A 20090-nucleotide genomic window follows, 5' to 3' on the forward strand; every position below is an offset into this window, starting at 1 on the left:
TAAGTCATCTTAAAATTCTAGTAACACACTCTAATTTTATAATTAAGTTATAATTTTATAATTAATTGACCTATCAATAATTGATTTCATAATTGATACAGAGAAGTTAAGTGATAATTTTATAATTGATATAGAAGTCCAAGATAAAAGCTATTAGTAGCACAGCATGAACAAAATCCACAACTGTACTTGCTGCTTTGGCTGGTGTCTATGTCTCCTAATAAAATTTAATACAACAAACATTCATTGAATGCTTAATATTAGGCACATACTAAGCATCATCCTGTTGGGCTTCCCTTGTGGTTCAGCTGTTAAAGAATCCGCCTGCAATGCAGGAGACCTGGGTTCGATCCCTGGGTTGGGAAGATCCCCTGGAGAATGGAAAGGCTACCCAATCCAGTATTCTGGCCTGGAGAATTCCATGGACTGTATAGTCCATGTGATCGCCAAGAGTCGGACACGACTGAGCAACTTTCACTTCACTCAAGCATCCTGTTAGGAATACAAAGATGAGTGAAACTCTACACTGTCAAGTACATCACACTGTTAAGAGAAATTAAAAGGAGAAAACTTACAATATAAAGTAAGTGCTGCAAGTTCAAGATGCTATGGGAGTATAAAGGAAGAATTAAGTAACTACCCATTTGAGAGTTGGGATATAGGGATGGCAGGGTAGACTTCACTGAGGCGCTATCTAAGGTGGGTCCAGAAGGATCACTTAAAGATTGCCAGGCAACATACCAAACGTAGGGAGAAATATACAGGTGTAAAAAGCTCAACGGGTTCAAATAATCATAAGCGATTATGTATGGCTAGAAAAAAAAGCAAAGAAAGGTTACAGAAAACACAATTAGAAACGTATACAGGGACCAGAGCTTGAAACACATTGTATGGCATATTAACAAAATTCAATGCTGTTAGTTATACCATCTCTTTATTTCATAAACTATATTATTTCTACCTAATATGCACATGCCAGGTGACTCCAACAAGAGTATCAACAGGGTTTCTGCACAGGCCATATAGAAGCTGTGCTCATGACAAACGGCACTCTCTTGGGACATATCCTAATAACTCTGTCATTCCTAATCTGAGGATCCTACTGTGGCATTTAAAGGAATGGGAACAAATAAATAGTTCAGGGAGGCTTTCAAATGAATCAAGTCCTCTGAGATTCAATGAAAGTCAATTATCTTAAGTGAGTTCTCCTACTAAAATTTTCAGTCTAGATCTGCAGTCTAAAATATTTCAGTAATTTTGGATACTGATTATATACTGAAATAATATTTTAGATATGTGGGGCTAAAAACATGGCATCAAAATTATTACTGTATTATTTAAAATAACTACCTGTTTCTGCTTTTTAAATGTGGCAACTAGAAATTTTTAAATTACATTTGTTCAGTTCAGTCGCTCAGTCACGTCCGACTCTTTGCGACCCCATGGACTGCAGCACACCAGGCCTCCCTGTCCATCACCAACTCCCGGAGTTTACTCAAATTCATGTCCATCAAGTCGGTGATGTGATCCAACCATCTCACCCCGTTGTCCCGTTCTCCTCCTGCCCTCAATCTTTCCCAGCATCAGGGTCTTTTCCAATGAGTCAGCTCTTCGCATCAGGTGGCCAAAGTATTGGGAGCTTCAGCCTCAGCATGAGTCCTTCAAAATTTGAATATTCAGCTACCAATTACATTTGTAGCTCACACTGTATTTCTATTGGACAGGGCTGGTCTAAAGTATATACTGTCATTGTCTTCTGAAGATTTAATGATATGAATTGTTAATATCTATCAATACTTCTTTAACAGTCATCACAGATTTAACAGAAAAAAAGTAAAATTTGGACATGTTAATAGACCTCAAGGATGTTTATATTATAGCAAACATAAAAATGTTAGAAATTTAGAAAAAGGAGAATTGTCTCCAAATTAATAACAGGAAAGCGAAAGTTTGATAAAGTTCCATTCTTTAAGAAGAAATAACCCTCATATTGAGAAGGACAATTGGGCTAAATTATCTTGGTACAACTATTCAACAACACAAACTTTTTGCTATTCCCATGTTAAGTCAACCTCTATTGTATATGGTCCTGGTGCTTGTCAAAATGAGGAACTTTTTCTTTCTGAATCAAGCAGGATCATTTCAGGAACTCCCCTCAGCCCAGTTGTTGTTTCTTAAGTTAAGTATTTGGACCTTTTAAAACCTGTCTTTCAAAAAGGAAATACTCTAGAAAAACTGTTGAAACCTGGTTAAAACACACTTTTAATCTCAACAAATCCACTTCTAGATAATTTGCTCAAGAGAAATGAAAACAAATCACTTAAAACATATACATGAATATTCACAGTAATCTTATTCATAATAGTCAAAAATATCCATTAGCTGATGAAGAGATAAACAAATTGTGGTCCAGTCATTAAGTAGAATGCTACTAAGCAATAAAAAGGGATTAACTACTTATATATGAAATAGTATCAATGACTCTCAAAACAATTATGCTTAGTAAAAGACACCATAGAAATAAAGAGTACATACAGTATGATTTTATTTATAATCTGCAGTGAAAGAAATCAGAACAGTGGCTGTCTGGGATAGAGGGTGGGGAGTAGATTGACAGCAAAGGAGTTTGACAGACAGAATTTTCTGAGATGAAAATATTCTGTCTTTAGATGTACAGAACAGAATTTTGGACTCTGTGGGAGAAGGCGAGGGTGGGATGTTTCGAGAGAACAGCATCGAAACATGTATATTATCTATGGTGAAACAGATCACCAGCCCAGGCTGGATGCATGGGACGAGTGCTCGGGTCTGGGGCACTGGGAAGACCCAGAGGAATGGGGTGGAGAGGGAGGTGGGAGAGGGGTTCGGGATGGGGAATACATGTAAATCCATGGCTAATTCATGTCAGTGTATGACAAAAACCACTACAATATTGTAAAGTAATTAGCCTCCAACTAATAAAAATAAATTTAAAAAAAAGAATAAAACAATAAAAAGAAATATGATCATGCAAAAATAAATAAATAAATAAACATTATTAAACCAAAAAAAAAAGGAAAGAAAATATTCTGTGTCTTGATTGTAATGGTGGCTACACAGGTTACATTTGCCAAAAAAAAAACACCAAAACACATCAACCTATACACTTAAAATGTGAATTTTATTGCATGTAAATGACACCTCAGTAAAGTTAATTCCTAAGAAAGAAAGAATAGGAAAAGAAAAATGAAAGACAAAGGAGAGGAGACAGAAAAAAAGACCAAGTACTACAGAAATGAAATCCCTGCAAGCTGTAGGTCAGGAGCAGGATAGCACAGTGTGGCATTAAAGTTCAACACCAAGAAGGCAGTTCAAAGGTGAACAGGAGGTTCATCCCATTTAACCACCCTCACCCATTTCCTTCATCCTTCTCCCCCAAAATTGTAACTATGTGAGGTGATAGATGCCTTAAACAACATTACTGTGGTAATCACTTTGCAATACATACACATATAAAAATCACTATGCTATACATCTTAAACTTACACAATATTATATGTCAACTATATCTCAATAAAGCTGAGGAGAAAGGTCAATAGGAGGAATTGGTAACAGAAGTTCATATACAGAGAGCCTCAAGAGGCCTTCAAAGAGATGAATCAAAATTCTAAATCTAGAGTTAAAGCCAAGTACAGAATAAGACAGTGGCCAGGCTTTGGAAACAACAGAAAATCAGGCAGGTTGAATAAGCATACTCAAGAGTACCAGAGCTCATCAATGAATTTGGTAAAGTTGCAGGATACAAAATGAATATACAGAAATCTCTTTCCTATACACTAACAACAAAAGATCAGAAAAAGAAATTAAGGAAACAATTCCATTTATTATCACATCGAAAGAAAAAATACCTTGGAATTAACCTATCTATGGAGGCAAAAGACCTCAACTCAGAAATCTGTAAGATACTGATGAAATCAAAGATAACACAAACAGATCGAAAGATTTACCATGTTCTTGGATTGGAAGAATCAGTATTGTGAAAATGACTATATTACCCAAAGTAATCTACAGATTCAATATAATCCCTATCAAATTACCAATGCCAGTTTTTCACAGAACTAGAGCCAAAAATTTTTACATTTTGTATAGAAACACTAAAGACCCAGAAAACCCAAAGCAATCCTAAGAAAGAAAAACAGAGCAGGAGGAATCAGGTTCCCTGACTTCAGACTTATACTACAAAGTTTATAGTAATCAAAACAATGTGGTACTAGCATAAAAACAAATACAGATCAATAGAAAAGGATAGAAAGTCCAGAGATAAACCCACACACCTACAATCACCTAATCTATGACAAAGGAGGCAAGAAGATACGATGGAAAAAAAGAACCTGGGACTTCTCTGCTGGCCCAGTGGTTAAGACTCTGAGCTCCCAATGCAGGGGGCCCAGGTTCGATCCCTGGTCAGGGAACTAGATCCCACATGCTGCAACTAAGACCTGGTACAGCCAAATAAATGAATAAATATTAAAAAAAAAAAAAAAGAACCTCATCAATAAGTAGTGCTGGGAAAACTGGACAGCTACATAAAAAAAAATGAAATCAGAATACTCTCTAATACCATACATAAAAATAAACTCAAAATAGATTAAAAGACCTAAATGTAAGACCAGATACTCTAAACCTCTTAGAGGAAAAGGTAGAACACTCTCTAACATAAACCACAGAATGATTTTTTTTGATCCATTTCCTAGAGTAATGAAAATAAGAACAAAAATAAACAAGTAGGGCCTAATTAAGCTTAAAAGATTTTGCACAGCAAGGACTTCCCTGGCAGTCCAGTGGTTAAGATTCTGTGCTTTCAATGCAGGGAGTGTGGGTTCAATCCCTAGTCAGAGAACTAAAGATCCCAAATGCTGCGGAGCAGCCAAAAAAAAGGAATCCATAAACAAAATAAAAAGACAACACATAGAATGGGAGAAAATATTTGCAAACAAAGCGACCAATAAGGATTGCTCTCTAAAATACACAAACAGCTCATGTAGCTCAATATCAAAGAAACAAACAACCCAAGTCAAAAACTGGACAGAAGACCTAAACAGACATTTCTCCAAATACAGAGGCCAAGAGGCACATGAAAAGATGCTCAACATCACTGATTGTTCGAGAAGTGCAAATCAAAACTACAATGAGGTATCACTTCACACAAGTCAGAATGGCCATCATCAGAAAATCTACAAACATTAAATGCTGGACAGGGTATGGAGAAAAGGGAACCCTCCTACACTGCTGGTGGGAATGTAAATTGGTACAGTCACTATGGAAAACAGCATGGAGGTTACTTAAAAAGCCAAATACAGAGCTACCATATGACCCAACAATCCCACTCATGGACATATATCTGGAGAAAACGTAATTTGAAAAGATACACGTGCCCCAATGTTCATGACAGCACTATTTACAATACCCAGGTCATGGAAGCAATCTAAATGTCCATCAAAGGAGGAATGTGGTTACACACACACAAACAGGAATAAAATCCAAAAAAACAAAACAAAACAAAATAATTTCATCTGCAGCAAAATGGATGGACCTAGAGAGTGTCACACTGAGTGAAGTCAGACAGAAAAAGATATTGCTTATATGTGGAATCTAAAAAAATGGTACAAATGAACCTATTTACAGAACAGCAATAGAAAAAAAACAGCAATAGAGTCACAGATGTAGAAAACAGACTTTTAGTTACCAAGGGGGAAAGAGAGGGGAGGGATAAACTGGGAGACTGGGATTAACAGATACACACTACTTTATATAAAACGGATAACTAAAGAATCTACTATATAGCACAGGAAATGCTACTCAATACTCTGCAGTGACCTATATGGGAATAGAATCTAAAAAAGAGTGGATACATATGCATGTATAACTGATTCACTTTGCTATAAGCAGAAACTAGCACAACATTATAAATCAACTATACTCTAATAAAAATTAATTTAAAAAATAAATACTTTTTAAAAAAGCATACTTAGAGCTTGCTGCCTAATGAATTAATGTCAGTCTTAAGTTTTTAATAACATAGCATTCTGCCCTTGGCTCTACTCTATTTAACAATTTCATCAATGATTTGCATGAAGAAGTTGAGAGAGAAACAGACACGAAGTAAGAGACAAGATATAATCAGGAACAAAAATTAAATCCCCAATTACAGAATGACATTAATGTAAGAAACAAAAAGTCCTGCATTTAAGTCTCTGAAACTAACTCTACCAATATATGACAGTCAAGATGTAGCTTAATATAAGCATGTATTAAAAAAAGACTGAGGGTCTTCTGGGGACCAAAAGCTTAAAATAAGTCATTAGTATGGTGTGACTGCCAGCTCCCAAAAAAAGGAAAAAAAAAATCAATCTTAGCTATAACAGTATCTAAAAACAACAATGATCATTTCTAAATCTAAAGCAAAAGGTTATTTTGAGCTTATCATACTGAACCAAGAGAATTGTGTTCTGTTCTGTGTACCATACTTTAAGGAATAACATGAAAAGAATAAAGCATGTTCAAACGACAGCACACAAAATGATGAGAGGACTAGAATCCACATAATATGAGGAATGACTAAAAGAACTAAAAATGCTGAGTCTGAAGCAGAGACTTTCCAGGGACAGAAGTATCTTCAAATAGTTGAAGAGCTGACATGCAGAAAAGGAGTCACAATTATTTAGACACAATGAGTATAATATAGACCAATTTCTGTTCCTTTTTGACCTTGAAATTGACTGGACTTGTTGATACAAAAAGACAGTTGCTATGTCAACTCTCCCTGACAAGAAAATAAGCTAAGTCATTAAGTGGCCTTTTGTGATCCATTTTTACAAAACTTGACTAAAAAGGTTATGTACACAGAAGATAAAACTCAAATGGACAATAAATCTATGAAAATATACCCAACTTCGCTACTTAACAGATATGCAAATTAAAACATCCATGTAATATGATAACATTAGAGCAAATGGAACTGGCTGAGGAGTATCTAAGAACTCTCTATACTCTCTCTGTAACTACTCTGTAAATCTAAAACTGTCCTAAAATAAAATGCTACTTAAAAACAACACCATCCTTCAAACATGTAAAATTTTTTAAGTCTGATAGAAGCAAATATTAGAAAGAATAATAGGGAAAGAGAAAGGAAGAGGCAGTATAAATTGTTCAAATTACTTTTGATAATGATTTGGCAATATTTGTTAAGTTAAAGATGCTTATAGCATTTCACCCAGCAGTTCAAGTTCTTAATTACAATCCAGAGTAGCACTGCCACTATAGGGTAGCCACTAGCCATATGAGACTATTGAGCACTTGAAATGTGGCAAGTCCAAAATGAGATATGCTTTCAGTATAAAACACATACTAGACTTCAATGATTTTGAATAGAAAAGAAAAAGAATGTAAACTATCTCATTAATAATTTTTATATTGATTACATGTTGAAATGATAACATTTTGGATATACCTGAGCTGAATAATTTGTATTGTTAAAATTAATTTCATCTGTTTAAGCTTTTTTAATGTGGTATAAAAAATACAAAATTTTTTACGTTTGCACTATGTTTCAACTGTACAGCACTGCCCTAGAGTTTCATCCACTAGTGTTCAAGAAATAAATTAATTTAATGAATCATAACCAACATTTACATTTTTAAAAGAAAAAGCATAGAACAGAAAGTACCATTCAAAAAGCACAGAACAGAAAATATTACATACACATGCACTGTATGTATTAAGGGTAAAATGATTTCATTAAACTTTTGATACAGTTTTTATATACCAAAATATGATAGAAAATATATTTCCTTTCCATAGGTGGTGGTGATAGTCAAAAATGTTTGAAAGCTCCTGATAAGCTCTTCAAAACACAATGTTGTAATGCTGTTGAGGTTAGATAAATAAATTGTGGTACACTTATAGTCAGTGTAATATTACTAATAAGCAATGTAAATAAATGAACTAGAGCTAAAGTATCTGTATGGGTAAATAGCCAAAACAAACAAAAAAAAAACCAAGTTGCAGGAAAAAATCATACAAAATGATATAATTTAAAAGATGAAAAAAAAAGGCACCTTAATCTTTTAGAGAGCATCCCTGGGAGCTCGGATGGTAAAGAATCCACCTGCAAGGCAGTAGACCTGGGTTCGATCCCTAGGTTGGGAAGATCCCCTAGAGAAGGGTATTGCAACCCACTCCAATATTCTTGCCCAGAGAATTCCCATGGACAGAGGAGCCTGGCAGGCTACAGTCCATGGGGTTGCAAAGAGTCAGACAAAACCGAGCGACTAAGCACAATCTTTTAGAAGTATGTGGCACTATGGAAAACAGTGTGGAGATTTCTTAAAAAGCTGGAAATAGAACTGCCATATGACCCAGCAATCCCACTTCTGGGCATACACACCAAGGAAACCAGATCTGAAAGAGACACGTGCACCCCAATGTTCATCGCAGCACTGTTTATAATAGCCAGGACATGGAAGCAACCCAGATGCCCATCAGCAGACGAATGGATGAGGAAGCTGTGGTACATATACACCATGGAATATTACTCAGCCATTAAAAAGAATTCATTTGAATCAGTTCTAATGAGATGGATGAAACTGGAGCCCATTATACAGAGCGAAGTAAGCCAGAAAGATAAAGACCATTACAGTATACTAACACATATATATGGACTTTAGAAAGATGGTAACGATAACCCTATATGCAAAACAGAAAAAGAGACTCAGATGTATAGAACAGACTTGTGGACTCTGGGAGAAGGAGAGGGTGGGATGTTAAGAGAACAGCATTGAAACATGTATATTATCTAGGGTGAAACAGATCACCAGCCCAGGTTGGGTACACGAGACAAGTGCTCGGGCCTGGTGCACTGGGAAGACCCAGAGGGATCGGGTGGAGAGGGAGGTGGGAGGGGGGACTGGGATGGGGAATACATGTAAATCCATGGCTAATTCATTTCAATGTATAACAAAAACTACTGTAATGATGTAAAGTAATTAGCCTCCAACTAATAAAAATAAATGGGAAAAAAAAAAGACTTAACTGTATCACTAAAGAAAAAAAAAATAAAATAAAGTCTCTTTTGTCTGAAAAAAAAAAAAAAAAGTATGTGGCAAAATGTGAAGATTCAACAGAACTTAGTGTTAGTTTTACAGGTCTTCATTATATTCTTCTTAAACTTTTCTGTGTGCTTCAAATATTTATGTAAATACCAGGTCTCAAATACAATATATTTAAAAGTAATAATCCCTACTCAGTGCTTTTTTTTTTTTTCCCTACTCAATGCTTTTAATCCTTAAGATCAAAGTGAAAGTCACTCAGTCGTGTCCAACTCTTTGCGACCCCAAGGACTAAACAGTCCATGGAATTCTCCAGACCAGAACACTGGAGTGGGTAGCCGTTCCTGTCTCCAGGGGATCTTCCCAACCCAGGGGTCGAACCAAGGTCTCCCAAGTTGCCTGCGGATTCTTTACCAGCTGAGCCACAAGCGAAGCCCTAAAATAGCATATCCTAAATAAAAACTTAAGGTAAGCGGTAGCGGGCTTTGTTGTTGCTGTAAAATGATAAGCATTAACAAAATACTGACCCAAACTTTTTTTTTTGACCTAAACTTTTTAAAATCACAGATTTGTAGCCAATCTGGTTATGACATATTTCATTATTATATGAACATGAATGCAAATGTACCATGGGTCTAATCATGTCCCCCCAAAAAAGAAATACAGTAAACTCTCCCATACCTGGCATGGTTGCGGAATCTGGTTTTCTAGTCAATTGAACTGCTTTCTTAACTAAGAATTCCCGCAAATATCATCCACTGAGTACCAATTTTCAAAAGAATTAAGATACAACAAAATGCACTTAAACCTAATGCTACACAGGATATAATTTATTTTTCACTGATGATTATGGACAGGCACTTTAGGATCTAGCAGTAATTTAATATCCTTTTAACACAGATTTCTATTTCAGATTAAACCAGTGTTACTACACACGCACAAAAATCCCAAGAAAATAAGCTATAAATTGTGAGTTCTATTTCCCTACGATAGTTTATAAAAGGATTCCAGTGTCTTAAGCATTAACATTGTTTTCCAATACATAAATGAGAAAACTTGGAGCTATGGATACTCCGAAGAGACAAAATTAGAAAACAAAATACATTCAGAAGATCTCAGAAAAGGCAGCAAACAGTTAAACATTTTCTTTACTATTTTGACATTTTCTAGTGTAAAGCTAGATACCTTTAAAGCCCAAGAAGTGAAAATCACCGTTGTCCATTTTGGAATCTCTGGCTCAGGCCTATGAAATAAGAAAATATTTTAATATTGTCCTTTATTCTCCAGCTTCTCAATAAATTTATTTTCAAATTTTTCCTGTCAGTTCTGCTCCGAAAGAAAAAGTGCTGAGGAAATTTTTAAACCCAGAAAAAGCAGTTAACGAAGGCCAGGGTCAAGCTCCTGCGACGTGAACTCCGCTTAGAGAAAATTTTCGAGACGAGAAAATTTTCGTCTCCGCCCCGCAACACAAAAACCGCGCCCGGGCTCGGGCTACCCTGTGATTGGTCTGTCTGCTGGTCGCCTCCTCTAATTGGTTCAAAATCTCCCCCCCACCCCACCCCCACCACTCTACCTTCAAACCATCCAATCACAGACGGTCCGTTTTCCCGCTCTCTACAGACCCAGCGAGCGCCTCAGCTCCCTGCCCCCAACGGTCACTAACCATGCAGCTTCAACGGAATTTTAAGTCCTTCACCTCCAAACTACAATAAATATTTCCCACTTTCGGTGGCCCCATACCACTGTCCATACTTCATCCATGTCCCCAAACCCTGCCTTTTGCCCACCTTCCTTCACCCGAGAGTCAGTTCCATAGTTCAAAATCACTGCCTCAGAACCACTTTAAAAAGTATTTGCCTATGGCCGCTTCATGTTAATGTCTGGCAGAAGCCATCACCATATTGTAAAGTAATTATCCTCTGATTAAATATTTTTTTAAGTGGTAACCTAACGGCAGCGTCTCCTCGCTAATTAGAAACCACCCCCCCCCCCAAAAAAAAAGAAACCACCCAACTAACCTGTATCTGACCCTCCTCTAGCACTTCCGACCAAAAAAATCACTCACATCAGCCGGCACAGCCAATGCCACCGCGCTCCGCTGCAAACCGAGTCCGCAGTAGTCGTCGTCGTTGCCGTCGACGAAAAAGAGAACGCCGCAAAGGATGCCGGACGGACGACACCAAACGACGGACGACACCAAACGACGCCGAAACGACGCCGAACGACGCTGGACGCTAAGAAAGCTCCTCCCCCAATAGTGACGTAAATCAAAGGCCCCCGTTGCAAAGCCGTCGCAGAGCTGTTCAGATGCAGAGCCTGAGCTTCCAGGCACAGTCTGTACATGAAGTTCTGGTGATGCAGTTCAGAGGGCTGCGTGAGAATCACTGAGAGTGAGGGAGTATAGTGTAATACTAAAACATCCTGCAGTTACTATGGGAAGAGTGCAGATGGTGAGGGTTACAGGAAAGAGGAGAGCAGGTCTTCAAAAGAAAAAAAAAAGGAGGGAGGGAGGAAAGAAAAGTAAGTAAAATAAACAATGTTGCCCACTGACATTCAAGAGTAGCATAACGTCAGGTTGAGGAGGCTGAAAAACCCTGAGTTCCAAGATATGTTTCTGCTGCCCTGCCCTTGTCAAGTCTTAAGAAAAATACCCAATGACTCCCCTGCAGATTCAGAGCAAGGGCAAGGGACCTACCCAACTCCAAACAAACGATTTCATTGATGGTGTGGAATATATATATATGAATATGTTTGATTCCAGCTAAATATATGAGTGATGCTTGCAAGCAAGGAGTTGGCCTCTGCTGAAATCTCCACTCAGAGACAGCAGTGTTAAGATATGATATCTCTGGAGAAGGAAATGGCAACCCACTCCAGTATTCTTTCCTGGAAAAGTCCATGGACAGTCTGGCAGGCTGAAGTCCATGGGATTACATGACTGAGCATGTGTGCACAAGGGTGGAGGGAGATGGGTTGGTAGCAATAAAGTGGTAGAACTATTAAAAAAAAAAAAAAGATATGATATCTCCATATTTGGAAACACCCCATATCAAAACATTAACAAGCCTCCCCCCTCTTGCCTCACATACCCCTCTTTTAAGCCCTGTGCACCTCAGTCAAGCCAGATGTGGAGCTGGCTAACAAGATGAAGAGAAGAGATTATGGCTTCAAATCTGGGAACACTAACAGAGCTTCCTCGTGACCCTGAGAGTCTCATATTCAGTCATTATTTACTATGGAAAAGATGAGATTTCTAAAAATAATTTCTTTTCCCTCTTTTTCCTCCATCTAAATTTTCTCCATCTAAATCACATAGTATCATGAAGAAAAGGGGGAAAACAGGAAGTACTGCTGTTAAATACTTTTCTTTTGGATCCTCCTCTATATACCTCTATATATACCCTGGTATATAATTCACAACCCTAGATTGCTAAATTAGGGGAAGAAATATGGTAGAAAAAGACAGTGTGTGTGTGTGTGTGTGTGTGTGTGTGTGTGTGTTCAACTGCTTAGTTGCGTCCAACTCTTTGTGACCCCATGGACTGTAGCCTACCAGGCTCCTCTGTCCATGGGGATTTTCCAAACAAGAATATTAGTGTGGTATCTCCTCCTCCAGGGGATTTTCCTGACTGAGGGATCGAACCTGCATCTCCTGCATTGGCAGGTGGATTCTTTACCACTCGAGCCACCTGGAAAGCCCAAAGGCAGTGGAGTATCCCATAATTGACTGAATTTTTATGCACTACATACTGTGTGACCTGGAGCTAGCTACTTAGAATCTCAGAACCTCAATTTCCCCATCTGTAAGATGGGAATGAAAGTCATTCTAGGCTTTTGGTTCAATGGAATAGTGTGCATATTAACATCTAAAACAGTGGCTGGCTTATAGTAGGTACTTATCAAATTTAAGTTCCCTTTGTAATTCGCTATTTCCTGGTTGGCAGTTAAAAGCTCCCAACTTCCATCATCCCACCCGAGCTCCTGACTGTAGCACAACTCCTTTGTTCATGGATGAACAAAACTGGGAAGACCCAGAGGAATCGGGTGGAGAGGGAGGTGGGAGGGGGGGATCGGAATGGGGAATACATGTAACTCCATGGCTGATTCATGTCAATGTATGACAAACAGGATGATAATTAGACCTCAGTTCTCAAGCCTACAGAGGTCCTTTGAGAGCTCTTAGTTTCTAACAATGTCTGTAGTAGAATGGCTATTATATTATCCAAGATTATATAAGGCATCCAGGAATCAAGTGACTCAATTGATCAATACTGACTGCAAATATGACTCCAAAGTCATATTTACTTACTGAGCTGACACTGCTGCATTGAAAGGGCCAGTGAAAAAAGGAAAATATGCAGAAAGGTGAAAAACCCTTATGTTGTATGGGTATCTCCAATGTTTTTGTTTTTGGTCTCGATAGCCTCTTTAGATGTTACAAGTAAGTGAGGATTAAGAGACAGAAAAAGAGTAAAAGACAGCGAGCAGAGACAGAAAAAAAGTAAAAGACAGCAAGCAGAGGAAAGGAGATAAAAGAAGCTGGTGCATGTTGAGGACATGCAAGAGTGAGCAGTGAAATACCATTAAGCAGCACTCAACTTGCTGTAAATTATCTTCCCTTTCCCCTAGCATAAACTATAAATTTTCCACTCCAACCCTTTAACAAATTAGTGCAGAAATAGTGAGATAGTACATAAGGCAGGTGAACAGCTTGGACTCTAATGAGAGCTTATTAAGACTCTCATTAATACAGTGGATCAAAAGAGAATAAGCAACTGAGAATACAAATTAGTTAATAAGCATTACACTTTGTCAAAAGAAGAAAAAGACCTCTAGAATATGTAAGTATAGGTTGGAAAATTCCAAAAGCAAATTAATAATGAAGCAAGGAATGGGCTTATTCTACTAGATATTAAAACTACCATAAATAAAATTGTATGGTAATAGTGCATGCAGAGAAATGAAACAAAATAGAGTCCAGAAACATGTCCAAGTATATATAGAAAGGATTCAAATCAGTGGAGAAAAGAGCTAGTCAGGAAAAAGTATTGAAGTGAGATAGCCATTTTAAAAAATAATAAAACCAAATCCCTGACTTACTTCATATACCAAAATGAATTCTGAATTAATCAAAGGCTAAATTGAATCATAAAACTTCTAAAGGAAGTTTGAGTGAATATTTTATAAACACGACAAGATTTAAACATGATCTGAAACCAGAATCAAAATGGAAAAATGATAAGTTTTACCACATAAAAATTAAAATCTTCCTAATGGTACTATAAGCAAGGTTGAAAGACAAACCACAGATTAGAAAAAGGTACTTTCAACATATGTAATAAACAGTTAACATATCTAACATAAGAGCTCTTAAAGTTAAAAGAAACAAATGTTCTAGCACATAAATCAGCAAAGGACATGATCAGACAATTTGCACAGGAAGAAATATAAATAGCCAATAAACACATGAAGAGATATTCAGCCTCACCATAATCACAGAAATGCAAATAAAGTAAGTGTATTTTTTTTCATTTATCAGATTGGCAAAGGTTAAAAAATTAGCAAAACTTCAAATTGATAAGATGTACAAAAGACCCATTCTTGTACACTCTTGGTAGGAGTACAAATGGGTATCATAATCTTAAAAGTAGGGGCTTCCCTGGTGGTCCAGTTGCTGAGACTCCCATGTTCCCAATTCCGGAGGTCTCAGGTTCAATCCCTGGTTGGAGAACTAAGATCCCATATGCCACAACTAAGACCCAGCACAGCCAAATAAATGAATATATCTTTTAAAAATCTTAGAATGAAAAAAAATCTTAGAATGTATATACCCTGTTTCACAACAATTCCTCTTCTAGGAATTTTCCTAGAGAAGAAATTGGAAGATTCTGCAAAGATAGATTAACAGAAATGTTCACTGACACGTTGTAAATCTCTTAAATGTTCACTTAGTTGAATCTGGTGGAGAAGGCAATGGCACCCCACTCCAGTACTCTTGCCTGGAAAATCCCATGGATGGAGGAGCCTGGCGGGCTGCAGTCCATGGGGTCACTAAGAGTGTGACATGACTGAGCGATTTCACTTTCACTTTTCACTTTCATGCAGTGGAAAAGGAAATGGCAACCCACTCCGGTGTTCTTGCCTGGAGAATCCCAGGGATGGGGGAGCCTGAGGGGCTGCCGTCTATGGGATCGCACAGAGTTGGACACGACTGAAGCGACTTAGCAGCAGCAGCAGCAGTTGAATCTGGACTATTTATACAGCCTAGTGTACATTAATACCATATAGTGGAATACTTATACAGCCTTTAAAGACACTGCTGAGAAAACAACCTAAATGTATAAGACGGGAAATGCCTGTATCCTACCATTGAATTTTAAAAAGAAAGAAGTTACTAACTGCTCAAAAAGTTGTAATTTTATAGATTTGAATAACTACACAAACTATTATACAGAGAGTTCCCTGGTGGTCCAGTAGTTAGGACTCAGCACTTTCCTTGCAGTGGCCCCAGGTTCTATCGCTAGTCAGAGAACTAAGATCCCACAAGCCATGTGGTGTGGCAAAAAAAAAAAACAAACCTACTATACGTACAATAGATATGCAACAAAGATTTACTGTATAGCACAGGGAATTATACCCAATGTCTTGCAATAACCTATAAATGGAAAAGAATCTGTAACAAAGCTGAATCACTATGCTGAACATCTGAAACTAACACAATTGTAAATCAAGTATATGTGTGTGTAGCTGCTAAATCGTGTCCAACTTTTTGTGACCCCATGGACTGTAGCCCGCCAGGCTCCTCTGTCCATGGGATTCTCCAGGCAAGAATACTGGAATGGATTGCTGTGCCCTTCTCCAGGGAATCTTCCCAATCCAGAGATCAAACCCAGGTCTTGGGCATCTCCTGCATTGGCAGGTGGGTTCTTTACTAGCTGAGCCACAAGGGAAGCCTTAAATAAAAATAAATAAATATTTAAAAAATAATAAACTATTGGAATGGTTTCTGTCTGAGTATGAATGGGAAGAGACATACATGGCTACAGGGACCAACCAATCCCACTAATATGTAAATTGAAAAAAGAAAACAGTTCACAGAAAGATAAACACTTATGTATGCATATTTTAACAAAAATGTATGGAAGAGTATTTACCAAAATATTGTTTATCTTTGAGTGTTGGGATTTGGGATTCTTTATATCTTTCAGTTTTTCAGTGTCCTATAATGAACACATTTTTATCATTAGGGGAAAAAAAGAAAAGCTATTTCCATTTTTTAAAATCCACAGGAAGATGAGGAAGTTTTTATCTGATGGGCATGTGTTTTTGCAATAAAGTATGAGACAAAGTCAACAGCAGAGAGTAGGAGGGAGAGATCTAAAGAACATGAATAAGGTAAGAAATAGCTGTTTCAGAGAGCAGGGGAATCAGAGAGAAAAAGAGGATTTCCAGCACAGTTGAGGGCCTGGTCAAGCTTAATCGTTAACCCAACCACCTGTGTGATTGCCAACAATCTTGAACTACAGAGGTGAAAGTATGAAAAAGATGTTTGGATTCCTCTGGGTGGGTTAGAGAATACTCTGGAGCATTGCCTAGTGAGATAAAGATATTCACAAGAATGATAATGATAATAAATTCAGAAATGTAAGTGGAAAAGAGAATAAGCAAAGATTGGAGGAAACTGATAAAAAGAGAGAAAGTATATAGGGTTATTATCAGGAGAGTTGGGGAGTAGCGAATTGGAGGATTCATGAGGTCAGAATTGTGGCAGTGGGGTTACTTGGGCAAGTGAGCTATAACTTGAGAAGATGTATACAGAAAATTTGATTTAAGTATCTGAGGTGTAATTCACTGAAACAAATCACAGACCCACTCTCACCTTCGCTTATTATAACACTAATCCACACACTTACTGTCCTTTAGTTGCAGGTCCTGGAATTAACTGAGTTCAAGAGTGACTGGAATCTACCTCTCCTTTCTTTATCTACTTCAGTACTTCAAAATCCTAGGCTCTGGGCAAACAGAATTATAAACTTTTCCATCTTCTTGCCTTTGGCACAACGTTCCCTCCTCCTGAAATGCTCTCCCATCATATCTGAAATTACATATTTTACCCAATCTTTAAACCAGTTTAAAAGCTTCAACCTCCAGGAAGATTTCACAAAACTCCCTCATGTGACTGGTGCTTCATGCATACCTCTCTTACGATACTTATTTCCCACTTTGTGTCTATAATTATTTGGGGCAATTTTATCTCTGACTCTTTGAAGAGATTGATTGGACCATGCTGAAAGAAATTTTCCACTCCAGCTTCAAGCATACCATTCAACTGTTTCCAAAATATGGTGTATGCCATTATTTTAGGTGATGCACAGCCAAGCATTTTTTAATAGTTGGTTATTTTAATGTATTTTAGAAAAATTCTCTTTTCCACTTATAATAGTGGTAAAATGCTTTCTTTTTTAATTAATTAACTTATTTTTTGGCCATCCTGGGTCTTGGTTGCTGCACACAGGCTTTCTCTAGTTTCAGCAAGTGGGGGCTACTCTCTTGTTCCAGTGGGTGGGCTTCTAAATGTGATGGCTTCTCTTGTTGCGGCGCACAAGCTTAGTAGTTGCGCACAGGCTGTTGCCCCATTGCATGTGGGATCTTCCCAGATCAGGGATTGAACCCATGTCCGCTGCACTGGCAAATGGATTAACCACTGCATCACCAGGGAAGTCCCCAAATAGTTTTTTTAAAGAAGTATATTTAATCTTTAAAATGGTGTTTTTTATAAATAGTATAGTACTTACACAAATAGAGAAAAATTCATGAAGTCTATACTTATCTGTCTGAAATCTGGAAAACACTGCACTGAAAAAAAAAGATGTAGAGAACCAAATCAAAGAACTACTCCTTCCTTCACAAGTGATTTATTTAGACAGTAGTGACAGGATGTATCGTGCTCTCTCCATTGACAATCTCTTTTAAGCATAGAAATACAAGAATTGCCCATCTTAAAAAACAAAAAAGGGAAATCTCTCCCTCAACTCCCTCCAGCTGTGCCCTGAAATGCTCGCCTATAGCACATATCTTCTTCCTCCCCTTCCATTCACAATCCACTGCAATCCCCCCTTCCCCACATCTGACAGAACCTTCTCTTAAAATGATCAATTACCTACTGACAAAACCAATGAAACCTTTCTGTCCTCATCTTATTTAACTTGACTCTCTAGGCAGTATTTGGCATTGTTGACTGCTCCTGAGAAGTTTCTTCCTCCCTAGACTGCCACATCCCTCTCCCGTCTCCTCAGTCATTCCTTCTCCATCTCCTCCTGCACCGGGTCCTCCTCCTCCATCCCTTCAATGTTAGTTCCTCCAATCTTTTACTATGATTATAAAAGGAATTTTAAAAGTAATGTTTGTATCTAGTAAAAAACTGAAAAAGTACAGAAGAGAAATCAGAGGTTTCTGGCTAATTTTTCCAGATAAAAAATATGTATAGATGCATTCTCTTTTGTTCTTTCACATAAATATTTTGCACCTTGGGGGGTCTTTGTTCCATTTTGTTCTGTCTCTGCTTAAAATGTGTCTTGGATCTCTGTCCATCTATATCATCTCTTGGCACATATCTCATCTTTTTTTAAGTAAACACCATGCTGTTTTATTATATTTAGATTTGTAAGCTTTATATTCAGAAAAGCAAAATCTTCTACCATGCTATCTCATCTTTCTAATGGCTGTATTAAGTATTCCACTGAATTAATGTATTATAATGTAACTAGTTCCTGGCTGGTGCACATTAGGTGGTTTCCAACTTTGACACTATTATGAAAAATGTCACTGTAAATATCCTTATATATGTAAAATTTTAATTCCTACCAATGAAATTATCAGATTAAAAAGGAAGTGTTTTTAATTCTGGTATCATCAAATTACCCTCCACAAGTCACAAGAATGTATATCCCTATCATGCGTAAGATTGCCTTTTTACCCTCACTTTTGCCAGTGTCTTGTCATTGAAATTTGTTTTGCCAGTCTGTAAGAACTGAATTCTTATGATTGCTTTCATTTGCATTTCTTTGATGAGTGAGGTTGAGTATCTTTTTTATATTTGTTTGCATTTCAAACTATATCCTTTCTATCAGGTTATTCATCTCTTGACTTTTTGAGTTCTTTGTATATAAAGGAAATTATATAATTTGTGCTTCAATTTTTTTATTGTTTATTTTACCCCAAGGCAATCTTTAGCCACACACAGCTTCCATTACACACTCATCTGCTCTCTGAGTTCAGTTTAGTCACTCAGTAGGTTGATGACTTCTAAATCTATAACTCTTGCTTAAGACCTCTAGCCTAGCTCCAAGTTCCAATTGGCGATTATGTATCTTCACCTATATGAAGCTAAACTCCTGTACATGTTTATAAACTCAGCATATATGGAACTGAATTTGAAAAGTAAAAGTGAAAGTTAGTCACTTAGTTGTGTCTGATTCTTTATGACCCCATGGACTGTACCCCACCAGTCTCCTCTGTCCATGAATTCTCCAGGCAAGAATACTGGAGTGGGTTGTCATTTCCTTCTCCAGGAACTGAATTTTTCTTTCCCCAAATATGCTCTTCTTTTTATGCTCTCCATCTTGGCTAAAAATTTGATCATTCACCCAGAAATCTAAATCAGCCACTTTTTTCTTACTTCCTACACCCACATGACCAGAATTCTTGAAATATTTTGCCCAAATGACTATGACGCTCTTCTAGTTACTGCTAGCAATGTCACACAGGGGTTAAAGAGTACACACTATAGAGTCAGAACTGAGTTTGTATCCTGGCCCTAATCATTCCAAGTTGTGACCTATAGCATATTCCTTACCCCAAACCTCTTCCCTTATCTGTAAAAAATAATTATCGTACCATCTACTTCACTGGGTTATTGCAAGAACTAGGAGATTTCTGCACACTATCTGGCCTATAATAAACACTCAATAAATGGCAGCTATTATCACACTGCTCTAACATCCC

General features: G+C 37.4%; 1 protein-coding gene across 2 annotated transcripts in view; it reads right to left on the bottom strand.

Annotated features, from left to right (window-relative positions):
• TEX11 (testis expressed 11) overlaps positions 1-11307 on the bottom strand; it is a 256192-nt gene extending 244885 nt beyond the window's left edge. Inside the window, exons 1-2 of one of the 2 annotated variants that reach the window (XM_020882990.2) lie at positions 11152-11307; positions 10272-10329 (exon numbers count right to left, since the gene is read on the bottom strand). In XM_020882990.2, coding sequence (XP_020738649.1) covers positions 10272-10308 — 37 coding nt within the window. In that variant the 5' untranslated portion in view covers positions 10309-10329; positions 11152-11307. Of the gene's footprint in view, positions 1-10271; positions 10330-11104 lie in introns of both variants that reach the window. The other variant, XM_020882995.2, reaches the window with a different exon arrangement.
• Positions 11308-20090: the final 8783 nt, after the last annotated feature.

This window comes from Odocoileus virginianus, chromosome X (assembly GCF_023699985.2).
Source record: "Odocoileus virginianus isolate 20LAN1187 ecotype Illinois chromosome X, Ovbor_1.2, whole genome shotgun sequence".
In the NCBI taxonomy this organism is placed as follows: Eukaryota; Metazoa; Chordata; class Mammalia; order Artiodactyla; family Cervidae; genus Odocoileus; species Odocoileus virginianus.